Here is a 15,136-nt window from a genome sequence, read left to right as displayed (position 1 = left end):
TGTCGGAAATGAATGCTGATTTTTTTTTTGTTTGTTTTTGGATATAAAATTAAACACGTCATGGGTGTGATGGTAGTGCTATGAATGTACATGCAAGTATGAAAGGAAATTTTTGCACTTGTGTTGCAGAAGAAATTGCACAAAAATGGCGGAAAATCTATGCAAATTAAATCAATCTACGCTCATGTGACTGGTGTTGCGCAAAGGTGCATGTGCAGAGATGTTCCCTTGACCCACTGTGGGTGTTGGTGTGGCGTGGTACAGTATGCGCCTCAAATCCGGAGTTGTCATATGTAGCAGACTGTCAGCGTACGGTGACATTAGCAAGCAATAATAGCATCAGCCAATGACGGCCACAGGACCTGTAGCACCGACAAATGAAAACTCCAGACAATAAACAACAGAAAGGCAGATGGAAAAATGGCGGCAAAGACCAAATTGGCCAAATGACTGTTTATTCTGGAGCGCCCTTTTATCTTGCAAATGTAACACAATTAGCAGCCGCTGAGTAGCCGCACATGCTGCAAGGGGGGAATAAAAATGCCAAACCGTCATTTTGGAAACACGGTGGGTCATGCTGTTAGGTTGGGGTTTGCGGGAATAACTGTCACTAATCAGGCTTTCTGGTTGGCTCCTGTTAGCAGTGCTGAAATAGGGGCTGGATAGCAGATTAGTGACTGCCATCCGGCTGCCAGACTCGTTTGCTCGCTAACTTATCGTGTTGGGAGCACCACAGGTGAAAACGAAAGACTTTCCGCTTGAAATTAATAGCCTGTCGGGCATTCACGCTTACAGAGTGATACTGTGTTTCACAACAGATGTCATTCCTGTATCACGGGGTTTCAAGTTTTCGCCTGACAGCTGCGAGAGCTGTGCGTTTTTTTTTCATCTTTTTTTTTTGTCTCCAGTAATGAATGCGCCGTTCTTATCCTGGCAGATCACCCAGTTTTTGTTGCCCATATGAATTAAAGAGGCAAGAGCATGAGACAGAGGGTGCTTAGATAGCTTCGATAGCCCAACATGACTTCACCTCGTAAAAGCAACACATGGCAAGACATTTATTAGATGCATGCTAACATTTGCTACCCGTATTTCACTTGTTCAATGCAGAAGAGGGCAGGGTTAAAGATCTGAGTGACTTTGATAAGAGCCAAATTGTTATAGCCAGATCACCTGAGAAACGGTAAAAACCACAATCTACTGTCAGGCTTTTGGGTGTCCATGACTTGTTGATGCAAGATGTAAACTAATGCTGGCTCGTCTAGCACAAACCAACAGAAGACCTGCTGTGGTACAAATTGCAAAAAAAATTAATGATGGTTATGTGAGTGATGTGTCACAACACATAGTAATTGTTCCTTAATCCTTCAATGATATCCACCTATCCGGGCTGCAAGGCAGCCCCAAAGTATGACAAAACCTTTGCATCATAGATTTACACTTGCATTCATTTTTTTAAGCTCATTCTATTGTCGAAAGCGAGGCACATTATTCATAAGTATTAGCCAGATGTGAACTATGGATAGGATGTGATTATTTTACCTCTCTTTTATGGTAAACTGCGCTATATGGACAAAAGTATGGGGACACCTGGCCATTACTGTACATTTGCAGGCACGTTAATGACGTCTCGTTAAATCCTTAGGCATCAATATGGAGTTGGCATCCTGAAGAGCATTTGTGAGGCCAGGCACTGATGTAAGATGTAAAGGCCTGGCTGGGAATCTCCGTTCCAGTTCATCCCAAAGGTGTTCAGGGGGGCTGAGGTCAGGTCTCTGTGCAGGCCAATCAAGTTCTTCCACACCAAACTTACCCAACCATGTATGGACCTTGCTTTGCGCACTGGGACACAGTCATGCAGGAACAGAAAAGGTCCTTCCCCAAACTGTTCCCCCGAAGTTGGAAGGATAGAATTGTCCAAAATGTATTGGTGTGCTGAAACATTAAGAGTTCTCTTCATTGGAACTATGGGGCCTGGCTACTTTATAGTTGGCACAACGCAGTCAGGCAGGTAAAGTTCTCCTGGCATCTGCTAAAGCCAGCAAGATGTGCAACATAGGGAACAGGACTAAGCACCAGAACAGTGCGACAAACAGACAGGATGTAGCTACAACCACATTCAACTACAATGAACTCTCAAAGAACAGAACAAGAAGAGGTACTTAAATATATAGCTAACAATTAGGGCTGTCGAAATTAACGCGTTAATTGCGATAATTAAATTTTGGAATTAATTACGTTAGAATATTTAACTATAAGCGAAGATGAGTCGCTCCCATAATTCCAATTGTTTTGTTTACCGCGCCACTGAAAATGGAGAAGCAGGAACAGGATGGCCTTCTGGATGGGGAATTTAAATACAAGAAGAACACAGACGGGACAATAAACAAACACGTTGTAATTTGCACTCACTGCAGTAAAGACTTTCAATTTCACCGTTCATATTCGAGCTTAAAATACCACCTTAATGCCAAACACGCGTTTGTCGGGGCAGCAGCTTCACCCGGCCTGCGTCAGACCACTCTGAGTGAACGCAGGCCACTCAGTAAGTCTTCTTTGGACAAACTGACCGACAATATAGCTAAATGGATAGCAAAGGACTGTAGACCGCTAAGCATTGTGGAGGACAAGGGTTTCGCGGATGTTTTAAAGGTTGCATCTCAGGACGCGTCCTACAAGCCCCCAGCGAGAAGCACAATAACTATTCGAATCCACGAACTGTATGAAACAGAGAAAAAGAAAAAAGAAGAGGCTTTAGTTCACACGGAATGCGTGGCTCTGACAGGAGACCACTGGACAACAGTGAGTAATGACAATTACCTGGGAGTTACTGCGCATTTAATCACTGAAGCCTGGGGTCTGACATCCTTTGCGCTGACTATAATGAAAACGGAAGAGCGTCACTTTGCGGAGGCTTGTGCAGAGCAGTTCCAGACTGTTGCTCGCAATTGGAGCATTGAGGAGAAGGTGACAACAGTAGGCACGGACAGTGCGCGCTATATGATCGCCGCGGCTCGCATCATGCCATTCAATCACATGCCGTGTACCGCGCACATTCTACAGAGATGCATCACAGTGAGCCTCACAGACAGTGGCTTTGTCACTGCACTGGCCAAATGCCGCAAAATTGTTGGCCATTTCAAGCACAGTCCAGCAAACACAGCAGAGCTGAACGCAGAGCAGGTGTCACTGGGGCGCAAGCAGGAGCCGCTGGCCCAGGACGTGCCAATTATTTGAATTATTTGAAGCCCTGTTCTGCTTGTACTGCTCGTACTCACAATTAATAATAAATAAAACAAACAAGTGTGTTAAAAACCACTATCTGTCCCGATTTTTACACACATGATATATTTAGAGTTGCGATTAATCACAATTAATTAATTTTTAGGCTTTGATTAATTTGATTAAAATTTTTAATCATTTGACAGCCCTACTAACAATACAATGCAGGATAGGAGAGAATAATAACCATTTAATCACTCACAAAGATTCAGGGCCTTACAAGGAACAGGTGTGGCATATTACAGCTAAACAGCACTTGGAGACGAGGGAAAATTAACAAACACTAAATGTTAAACACGGAAAATTGAGCAAACAAGGGACAAGGAGCAAAAGGCAAGGAAACACCTGAAATAAAAAACCAGGAAAGCACTGACAACCAATAACAGTACAGAAAACCAAAAAACAAACAAAACAGGCTTGTTTTTAGTGTCAATTAGTTGGGCCAAAACACAGAGTTTAAACAAAAGTGCAAATGCTTTAAAAAAATAAATAAAAAGATGTTTTTAAGTCAAAGCTGTAATATAACAGAATCTCAGTTTAGCATGACAAAGTGGCATACAAACAAAGACCAACTGTCCCCTCCATAATAAGCTTGCCGACAATTATACTTCATACAGCGGTGTGCAGCAGTTTCAAAAGCAACGCTGTTATGCGATTTTGAAGTCTTGGCAATAAAATTGGCCAGGACAGGGAGGGGGCACAGCTTATTTTTTTGGCAAGATTTCAAAATACTGTGGAAAGCGCAACTTTAAAACTATTCAAAAAGTTTACACATTTCACTACAGTATTTGTTCGGTGCAATGCGTCTGCCCTTGCTGCAGACATGCGCACGACCATCTGCGTCCACAGACAAATGGAGTACGTACACAAGAGTAACAGCACGCGGTAAAGTGAAGTATGACCTAGCCTTAACTTCAGCGTTGCCGAGTGGCGACGTCATCGTACCCAATTTACGCAGCAACCTGTAAAAATGCAAGCAACGACTAAATTAGTTGTCAGCTGTTTTTTATTTTTATTAGTTGCTGCAACACTAATATAAAGAAACATTTGTCCCAGTGCTAATCCAGTGTGTGTCTGCAGTGATCCTGGAGCCGATCCCAGGAAGCATAGGCCATGAAACAGGGATCCCTCCAAACAGGATCAGAATATCACAGAGAACAGACACAGACAGTAACGAGGATACCGTTTCATCTAAACCTACACACATAGAGGGAGAACGCAGAAGCTGCAAACACCCAAGTCTACAGCAGGAAGGAAATGCGTAATGCAAGAGAGAGGATACAGTCCTGCCGTATTAAGAAGTAATTGATCTGAAATTGAATAATTATTTTTCCATCTTAGCTGCAAAGATCCAGTATAAATATAGCTAAATTGCATTCATGATGGTCTGAATAGACAGTACTATCCCCCAAGGATAATTAGCACATTGTCCTTTTTATACCTTTGTACACACCAAAAATGTATGTTTTACCACATACCAGACACTCAGGGGGAGTATTATTTTATAGCACAAATTGCTTTGCCCTATAATATTTGTCCAAGATGGGCAAGCATTCATGTAGCATTCAGTCAATAAACTTTTAGCAAATGTCATCTAAATAAATTATTCAACAGACTTCAAAGAGGGGAAAAAAAATACCGACCGAACGTCAGATTTGTTTGATCAAGTCATACGAAAATAACACTGTGGGACCTTCTAATTAAGTTCAGCAGGCAAACACAGTATTGAGAGAACGAGATAAACTGAAAATAAGACAGTGAAGCCACTAAAAAGAGTTTTAAATGATAGATTGTATCGTACAAGCTATTTATGCAAGCAGGGAGAGTAATTGACTTCGTCCATTTAAATAATACAAATGCAAATAATAAAAAGCCATCCTATTTTAAAATATATGTGTAAAGCAGTAATATAAATTTTGCCAACCCTTCATAATAATTTGCATGCCTGCATTATTTAACCTGAACATGATCTGATCTCACCTCATAGCATTGGTACACAAACGTGCAATAACTTCTTACACTGAGCAATTGTCAGCAGCGCCTTTAGCAGTAATGACCTCAAACAAATATCCTCTTCCTGTTAATCAATAGTGCCCATTGATTTGTAGGTATTTTGGCCCTTTCTTCTTCGGAGAACCGCTCTAACTAACTGAGATTTCCTTTCTTCAGGTCATCCCACAACACTTTAGACAGGCTGAGCTTGGCGCTTTGTCTTGGCCAGTCCAAAGCATTACATTGCTTCTGCCTCAGAAACTCTTTTATAGATTTACTTGTATGTTTAGGATTGCCGTCTTGGTGCAACTCGCTCTCTGTTTAACTTCAGCTCATAAGCAGATGCTCTACTGTTCGCTAAATTTTTCTGGTATTACCCAGGAGTCAATTCATTGTTCTTTCAATGATTAAGAGTTATCCAGGTACTATTATTGCAAATTGGCAAAACAGTATAATATTTATCCATCCATCCATCCATTCATTCATTTTCCAAACCGCTTATCCTATTGGGTCGCGGGGGGTCCGGAGCCTATCCCGGAAGCAATGGGCACGAGGCAGGGAACAACCCAGGATGGGGGGCCAGCCCATCGCAGGGCACACTCGCACACCATTCACTCACACATGCACAATTCAGCGACGCCAATTAGCCTCAGCATGTTTTTGGACTGTGGGGGGAAACTGGAGTACCCGGAGGAAACCCCACGACAACATGGGGAGAACATGCAAACTCCACACACATGTGACCCAGGCAGAGACTCGAACCCAGGTCCCAGAGGTGCAAGGCAGCAGTGCTAACCACTGCACCACCATGCCGCCCCAGTATAATATTTATCACATGAAATTCTACTTATGTCTCAAATACATCCAGTAGCTCTCCAAATCATTTATGGGATGGGAATGCATTTGGAGAGTGATGGTCTCCTTCTGGTAGTCCTTCCAAGCATTCCACGGTTCAGCATTTTCCATATGGTGCACAATAGATTCGACTGTTTCCATTTTGGCGGTTTTCAGATTTCGTCAATCATGTTATCCAAGTGGCATGCGATCAATTGATCATTTTGCTTTCATGACACCCCCATAATGAGGAATACGGGGGGGTTAAAAGTTTCCTCCTCTTCTCCATAGAAAAGGGAAGATTTTTCCGGTTACGACTGCCAGCCTTGAACCTACTGGGCAGCAGCAAGCAGTCGCTTCCTCAGGAGGATCCGGATGCTGTGATGATAGATCTCCCCAAACGGAGCGACGAATCCATTACAATGAGGGACTTGAAGTCCCCCACCAAAGAGAGCTGCAGCCCCTCTGAAGTGGACGACACTAGGGCCCTCATCAGCTCAAGCCGGTGCCTGACGCCCGTCAATGTCTCAGGACCCCTAGATCACTCCTCTCCAAAGTGGCAGTGGGACCGATTATACCCTGACCAGCCCCAGGCCATCACCTTCCTAGCCCAAGGCACACTGCGGGACAGTCTCTACAGCATGAGACGAGCGTCCTCCGTCCAGGACATCGAGGGCTTCGGTTCCAGCACCAAGAGTATGTTCAGGGACCGTCATCCAAGTGAAGGTACCCATTTTAACACTTTCTAAATAAGCGCATTTTATAACCCATAGTGACTATGTGACTTAAGTTCTTAATATAGCATAAAACCTTAATAGTCTATAGCACAGCCCTGTTGATGTTATTAATCTGTTAATTGCAGAGAGTAATTACCACCCATAATGCACTGCACTGTTATACCTGCTGTCCAGGGGGATCATAGTCTTGTACATTTACATGGCATAAAAAAATCTTTCATTGCCCCTGTTGGAAATTCATTTCTTCTTCACCCTTTGCTCCTTTCACGATTACAAGGATGCTCATCAGACGATGGTCATAATCTCAAAGGTAACAGCGTGCCATGCATGCATGCCTGGGAAATAACTCCCTGCATGTAGCATTTTACCTTTAGTGTCAACCATCTCAGATAAAGAAGGTACCCATTAAAGGCTCGCTGTGTTTATCTCTAGATTTGTGAAAGTTTGAATTTTTTTTTTTTTTTGTCGGTGGTACTGGAGATGAACGAGTGTGAGTTTTGTGGCTCTGTCATCCGGCATAAGGCATGAACACAAACAATGAAATCCCTTCTTTGTTTCATGTCATGTACTGAGATTCTCTGCCATGCAAACTTACCTTACCATCTACCAAAGAAGCAGCTGAAGTCACTGTGACTCAATGAGGGAAATTACATGGATCTTCCTCCCACTTCCGATCTAGACTAGCTTCTCCATTAAGATGTATTACAGCAGAGATTATGTGCCAGTCAGCTGCTGTCAAAACCTCACCTTCGCTTATACTTAAAATCACAGTATGTGGTGATACTGTGTAAAAATGATTTACATAGTGCCATAGAATTTTTTTCTTCGTAGAAAATGCACACGTGCTTCACAACAGCCACAAATCTCTCAAAGTTGCTGTGCAGTTGGTGTCTGGATTCTAACAGTGAACAATGGATGCATTATGGTATCTACAGGTTTTTTGTTTCTTGCTGGAACCAAATAGATGAACTTCAGAATAAGAAAGAACAGCTAAAATCATCCAAAGTCTTACTAATTTATCATACAGACATTGATTCTGATTCTGACATATTAGGACCATTTTAGCAATGAATCTTCTCAGATGATAAATGTAAGCGAGTTAGAAATCATACATGCAAACATAGACCGACATCGCTTTCAGTGTTTAGCCGTTCAAAACAAAGAATCGTATGGTTATATTCGGTGGCACTGAATAATTTGCTGGATTGCATATTTGTCTGTTTTACATGTCTAGGTCCATTCAACCATATAAAATCAAACCTACTAGGCTCTACTTCAGATTCCAACCTCAATAAGTACAGCACCATCAACAAAATCCCACTTATTACGCTCAACTTCTCCGAAGCGAACAACGAGAGAAAGATGACAGCTTCCCCTCCAACATCGGAGAAAACCATAATTGCACCAAAGATCAAGGACCGAACGCACAATGTTACAGAGAAAGTCACACAGGTAGGATGGGCTGACAGCTTGTCGTTGGCGGATTTCCTGTGGATCACAGTCATCATCGTTTGTTTGTTGTGATGTGGCTCAGCTGGGAAAGATTCACTCCACTGACATAGTCCCCCAAACCACCCCGCAGATACCCCCAGTTTATGATTTTAAAAATTTGCAGTCATATTTATTTCAGAATAGGAAATCAATTGAAAAATATTTAATCTTTATCCTTAAATCTAGTTTAAATTAGAAATATAAACTCTGCTTTTAAACTCTCCATTTAATTCCCAGGTGAACAACAAAAACATTATTTTAATAAATGTGCACATTTGGGCTTCCATTAAATTCTAAAAAGCCCTAAGTAAAAATATATTTGATTTCCTCTGGAGTAAGAGCAGTGTGCAGATGTCACTATTTCAGAGCTATGGTTAAAAATTGAATTTATTTACTGCTTCTTGAGTAAATTTATGAACACAAATCTTATTCCCATCCAGCTAAAATAAAACAAATGTCTTCCTTCATTTTCACAGTTTTGTATGTTGATCATAATGATGTGTTTTTTTAAGTAATTCAATGCTATTTTTTTTAAGCTTTACCGTACATTCGTTATTTCCATATGTAAAAGTCATTCCCAAGCTCTCCATCAATGCATGAAAGTGTAATAAAGTTTTGACAATAGATCCATTCAGACATCAGTCTTCCTCCTCCCCTGCTTAACACAAGCAGATATATTATCTATCTTTGTGTCTAATCCTTCTGATATTATCAGTCTTTGTTCAGGGCACAAGGATTGTATCACAATAGTCGATAACTCTTCTTCAATTTTATACGTTTATCCATTCTTTGGAAAAGCAAGCGTATCAGACTTCCGAGTAACTTCCACCGGATATCAAATATGCACGGTCGACTAACTGCCAAGTCAGAGGAAATTGCCGTATTCCTCTGTGCACAGCAATACATGGCGCTGACGGTGTTCGATGTGCTATTTATAAGCTAAAGGGCTTCTTTTCACGGCCCGTTTGCAGAGCTCATTAAATCCAGGCGAATACCACCGTTGTGGGATTCCAGAAAACCTGGGATAATTTTAGCTGTAAACTAACACGTTCAGAAAAAAGCACGCTGCAAGCAGACAAGCGATCTAACCTGAAGACAATACACGCCTTAATGACAAAGAGTTGCTAAATTTTGCCCTCTTCAAGAGAAATGATTTAAATGTGTAGCCTTTCCTTGACTATGCTTACATGCTAAAGGATATTATTTACTTCCTGGAATAATGCAGTTATCGAGATATTAAATTCCTTAAACGGTTTGTTATATACAAATATTTAACCAGCATGCCACCTATCGCCCTAATGATCACAATTTTGCAGTGCCTCCGGAAAATTGCCAGGTTACTATTTGGTTACAAATTTGGTGACTATTAGAGATGGACCGATCAACATTTCTGAAGCCTATAGGAAGTAACTCTCACCACAGAAACCACTCTTCTCTAATATGCTAACATGATGAGGTCACCTCATAACACAATCCTTATTGGCCATCTACCTGCAAGGATCTGTCTGCAGACTACAAGACAGGGGTGGAACACATAGGTCAAGCTGACCAATCAGGAAAGCTGACCATTCAGAGCAAACTGAGCTCATTGGGGGTGGGGCTTAAAGCATGTTTAAGGCAGTTATAGACAGAGTGGATAGAGATACAATATTATTATTATAGAAAAATGTGCTGTTAGGACATTGAAGCATGTAAATTTATGTAATTTATGTAATTAAGTAAACCCTTAAAATAAAATTACAAACAGTGAAAAAGGGCATAATATGGCCCCTTTAAACAAGCCATTTATAATCAAAAAGTATTTCCTACTGGGAAAAATATAATCTGGCTCGATGTGTGACACCAAATAGCATAATCCAGTGTCTTCAACAACAGAAAACAGCTGATTATCTACAGCAATGAATTCCATTATTTTGGCTGCGATTCCTTTGGATTTCTCTCTATTGTTGCTGTACCTCTGGTATCGCTCAAGTATCCCCTGCACTACATGTTGTCTGGTCATTGGATTTGCTTTTTCTGTCTTCGCCAAGTCCGTTAGCTTCCCATATTCACTGAACTCCTTTACGTGATTTGCTCTAGAAGTGCCGTATCAAGTGAGTTGTATCAAGTTGTTTTGCTCTAGTCAGACTGGTACACGACGCACCCTGGTTTTGCAAACATTTGCAGACATCAGGTATTTAAAAATCCTGCCATACAGAAGATGTTTTCCATCCACCTCTAGTTACTATTAATAATCCCTCATATCACTCAAATCACATTACTATGGGTGTATTAGTAAATGCAAGTATGTATTTTATTTTAGTGTTCTTTAGCTTCAGGATACAGCCGTCCCCAAGACAATATGCATCAGTAGGCGACAACATTCCCAGTAGTGTTGCAAATGCATGCTCCTTGAAAGCTGTCCCAAATCCATGGCCCCAAATAACGCAAACACGTCACACATCCCATTCTAGCTGCTACTGGCATCTATCCACCTCCTCATCACCTCCTGCTTTGACCGCTTGGTTGTCCTATAAGAGGGGATTATCATCAGTCAAACAATGACAGGCGAAATCCCCCCCGGGACTGCAGACTATAAAAAAGCACCAATGCACACCGATGCATGCAAGCTCAACAAAATGCACATAGTTTAATCGGCTATAGTTAAGAAAGGCAGTCAAGAGACATATGGTCTATCGCATGAATATTTTCAATATTTGATATTTAGGTTATTAAGCTACAGTAATGTTGTCTTGTGCATAATCATAAGTTAAACACGAAGATGCAGGTACAATGTCATAATGAAGAACTTTCCTCTTCAGTTACTTCTATTAATTTGCCCACAAATCATCAGCCAGTGAATAATGAATAGTTGCAACATGGAAGGCTTGGCACTATGCCACATGATTAATTTTACAGTTTTTCCATCCTTCACTTTGATTCCACCGGTAATATTGTGCCCGCAGGGGGAGTTTGTGATCGGAAGTACCCTGCCCGTAAGTGCCACCGGGCAGATGCAACAAGTTCTGTTCACATGTGGGAGACCACAAAGGGTGAGCAGCTATATACGCTGTTTAACTTAATCACTATGGCAAAATAACCGCATGAGAATCACCATCTTCAAAAAAGCATAAAGCATAAAAATGTTCTCACCCAGATAACAATATTAAACATCATAAGTCAGTCAATAAGGTGTCCAGAATTATTACTCAATACCCATGTAAATGTGTTAGCACTGTGGTATATAAAATCTACAGTGCATCCTGTCTAGGGTGTCTCCCTTAGCTTTTGTCTACATTACATTAATTTTAAATCCTCTGGGGTGTCGATGAAACTGGGAGAGATTTTATTAAAGCGAACTAAAGCTAACATTATACTGCAGTTTTACAAGTTAACATAGTAGGTATGTCACACAAAGAAGCACGGTTATAACAGACTAGTAATAACAGTGGTAGCCTACGATAAATGACCAAGATAGCTATCCAAGTTGGCTAAAATTAGACTGCAAATAAAATTACATGTGTAATCTAGATAAGTGTTGGTATCATTGACTGGGAGCTTTACTCAGTGTATAACGTTCGTAGCACAAGCTTGAGGTTTGCTTCTTATTTGGTCTATGTTAAAACATCTTTCAAAAGCGTAAACCCATGTGATACATCAAGTATTACATTTACAATGTCCAGAGACTGAAGCTGTAGAATTTTAAACGTAATGCCATCTGAAGCTGGCATTCTTTTCCCATTAAGACCCATTGAAAAACAATGACATATTCACATCAGTTTATCTGGGCAAAATCAAAACATCTCTTCAGAAGCTTAATATCATCTGATATGATGACTATTACACTTACTCAATAGCTATGGTCACAAGGCATGGAATAACCCACAATGAGGTGTCAATTAGAGCTGTCACTAATGACTATTTTTATATGGATTAATCTATTGACAATGTTATTGAGAAAACCAAATAGACCGATAAATTTAAGGTGTATTTTAACAACAACAAACTACTGTATATGTTATTGCAGGGGTTTACATAAAAGACACTATACGTACATTATCTTTGCCCAAAATTCAATAAGCAAATTAGTAGTATGCCTAAAATATTAATGAGATGTGTATTGTGTTGCCCAAAAGTTAATACTCTGTATAAATTTGGCGTATCCTTATGTTTATTAAATTCGGTAAGCGGAACTGGCCACATGCAGTTGCTTTGGTAAATCATGGAAGAGATAAATGAAGAAAGGGAGAGCTCAGCAACAACGTCTTTTAAAAGGAGATATTGTGGATAAACAAGGCAAAACAATGTAGGAGTGGCGCTGCTTTTGCCGATGTCCGACGTTTTTTTTTTTTATTTCAGTTCACGAATAATTATCTTTAGTTTAGTGTCCATTCTTATTTCAGTTTTAATTTACGATAACAACACTGGACCCAACTAGCCCAATGCACATAAACACACACTGGCACCATCAATCCACGTAGAGGAAGGCCAGATTTTTTCCAAAACATTTTCTCGAACACTTATTCAATGGAGATATTAAGGTAGCTGGCAACATTATGGCTTTAATAATGAGTGTATTTAGCCGCTACAAGGACAAAGAATTTTAAAAAGCTCTGTGTTAATGGTAATCTAATAAAAATGGATAGACAACACCTGTGGTGGTTGTGCTTATTCTGGCCGTCCAGAATAGTGCCTGTGTGTTTTCTCTTCAGGCACTTCTGCACGGCGCCGGTGCTTCTGTAGTATTGCCACTGAACTTGGCACCTTTTCGTTTTGTGATAATTTGAAGGGTTTTATAAATCATAATGGTTCTCATTAAAATAAAAAAAAGATGGCGTCGATTTAAAATATTGATGTTGACGTATTTTCAGCATCGATGTCATCGGCTACGTCGACTAATCGCGGCAGTCCTGGTGCCGACCCGTCACAAGGACCACTGACCTATGGCCAGTTTTGTAGCTCTACTATACCTTAGCATATTTTTGGACTGTGTGTGTGTGTGGGGGGGTGACACTGGAGTACCCAGTATCAGACAAACAGATGTTTTGATTTTGCCCAGATAAGTTGCTGTGAATATGGCAAGTCAGACATTGTTTTTCAATGGGTCTTAATGGGGAAAAATGCAACATTCAGAGGGCATTATTTTTAAAATTCTACAGTGTGATACTTTACCAAAGGATACAATACGAAGCACCGGATGTAAGAAGTGTAATAGTTGCTCTGTTAGGTGATGTGAAGCTTTCGAACAAACGTTTTGACATTGGCAAGATAAATTGTTGTAAAGACGGCACAACATGAACTTATAAAAATAAATTGGGAAACCCCTTGAATTGGGACAATAGCAGACACCGGACACATTTATATAAATAAAGAGTAAAAGTGCTGTCAGAGCACTTCATATGTACTCTTGAAAAAAGAATTTAAACTGCGTAAGTACAAATTCTGTAAAAAAGAAAAAGACGGTTTCAGTAATGAGAGTAGTAGTAATTTGTTATTTTCACCCCGGTGCACATGCTTAAAACTACCTCTTCTGTCGTTATAGGTGCTGTCACTGGGTGCAGACGTGTTGCCCGAATATAAATTACACACGCCACGTATCGAGAGGTTGACCATACTCCACTACAGCCCCTTCAAGGCCGTGTGGGATTGGCTCATCCTGCTGCTGGTCATCTACACGGCCATCTTCACGCCCTACTCCGCCGCCTTCCTCCTCAATGACCAGGAGGAGCAGAAGCGGCGCGAGTGCGGCTACGCCTGCAACCCGCTGAACCTGGTGGACCTCATAGTGGACATCATGTTCATCATAGACATCCTGATCAACTTCCGCACCACCTACGTCAACCTCAACGACGAGGTGGTGAGCCACGCGGGGAAGATCGCCGTCCACTACTTCAAGGGCTGGTTCCTGATCGACATGGTTGCCGCCATCCCCTTCGACTTGCTCATATTCGGATCTGGGTCTGATGAAGTAAGCTGACACCAAAGTGTTTTTCTCTAATGCAACGTTTCCAGTCCTCGGGGCACCACAGCCGGTCCACGTTTTTCCTCCCTCCCAGCTCCCTGCCAGACAGTGCACATTTTTGCACCCTCCCAGCTCCCTGCCAGACAGTGCACATTTTTGCTCCCTACCAGGAGCTGGGAGAGAGCAAAATCGGACTGTCTGTGCTTCTTCAAGGACCGGATTAAGAAACACTGCTCTTTCAGGGTGAACCGGTATGTAGCACTGTGACCTCCAGCAGTAGCGGTTCCTGGCTCTGTTTACATACCCTCCTTGTGTTCGTGTGGGTGTCCTCCCACAGCCCAGTGACATGCAGTTTGGCAACCTGACATTTCTAAATTGTTAAATCCCATTGCATGTGTTCCTTGGCAGTGGATTGGCACTCTGCCCAGGGAGCTGCCCTGTCTTTCTTCCTGTGATAGGCTCCAGGCCCACTGTGACACTATATTAGACAAGTGACATTGGAGCATAAACGGCTGCTTCAGTTTACTTTGTCTTTGGGGGTGGTTCTGGTTGTCTTGCTATTTCTCAATTACCTTCTGCAAAGGCAAAGCGCCGAGCAGCCAGGGTTATAAATCAGTTAATTTCCCTTTCTTGTTGTGCAGTTTTTTTTTTTATTTGTTTGATTAGCATTTTTCAGGAGGAGTTTTCTCATCGTTCCTTTGTTTGGACCAGTAGCACAATCACCCAGTCGCAGTCTCTGAATTACAGTCAGCCAGTGCTTTTTAAATGGGAGACAGTGTTTGCACAGCTCACATCTGATGCTTGCAAAGCAGCAATAAGGCCACAGGGATTGACGCTGGTGACGCTGACTGGTTTCTCA

The 15,136-nt window shown here is 41.4% G+C and overlaps 1 protein-coding gene across 1 annotated transcript in view; it reads left to right on the top strand.

The window, feature by feature from the left end:
- The window catches only part of LOC125717665 (potassium voltage-gated channel subfamily H member 7-like), a 69,828-nt gene that overhangs the window by 23,521 nt on the left and 31,171 nt on the right, over positions 1-15,136 (top strand). The window contains exons 4-7 of the mRNA XM_048990880.1: positions 6,400-6,834; positions 8,080-8,297; positions 11,282-11,368; positions 13,858-14,283. Coding sequence (XP_048846837.1) covers positions 6,400-6,834; positions 8,080-8,297; positions 11,282-11,368; positions 13,858-14,283 — 1,166 coding nt within the window. The remainder of the gene's footprint in view (positions 1-6,399; positions 6,835-8,079; positions 8,298-11,281; positions 11,369-13,857; positions 14,284-15,136) is intronic.

This window comes from Brienomyrus brachyistius, chromosome 1, assembly GCF_023856365.1.
Source record: "Brienomyrus brachyistius isolate T26 chromosome 1, BBRACH_0.4, whole genome shotgun sequence".
In the NCBI taxonomy this organism is placed as follows: domain Eukaryota; kingdom Metazoa; phylum Chordata; class Actinopteri; order Osteoglossiformes; family Mormyridae; genus Brienomyrus; species Brienomyrus brachyistius.
Note: the sequence above shows the minus strand (reverse complement) of the source record. Positions and strands in the feature narration are given on the sequence as shown.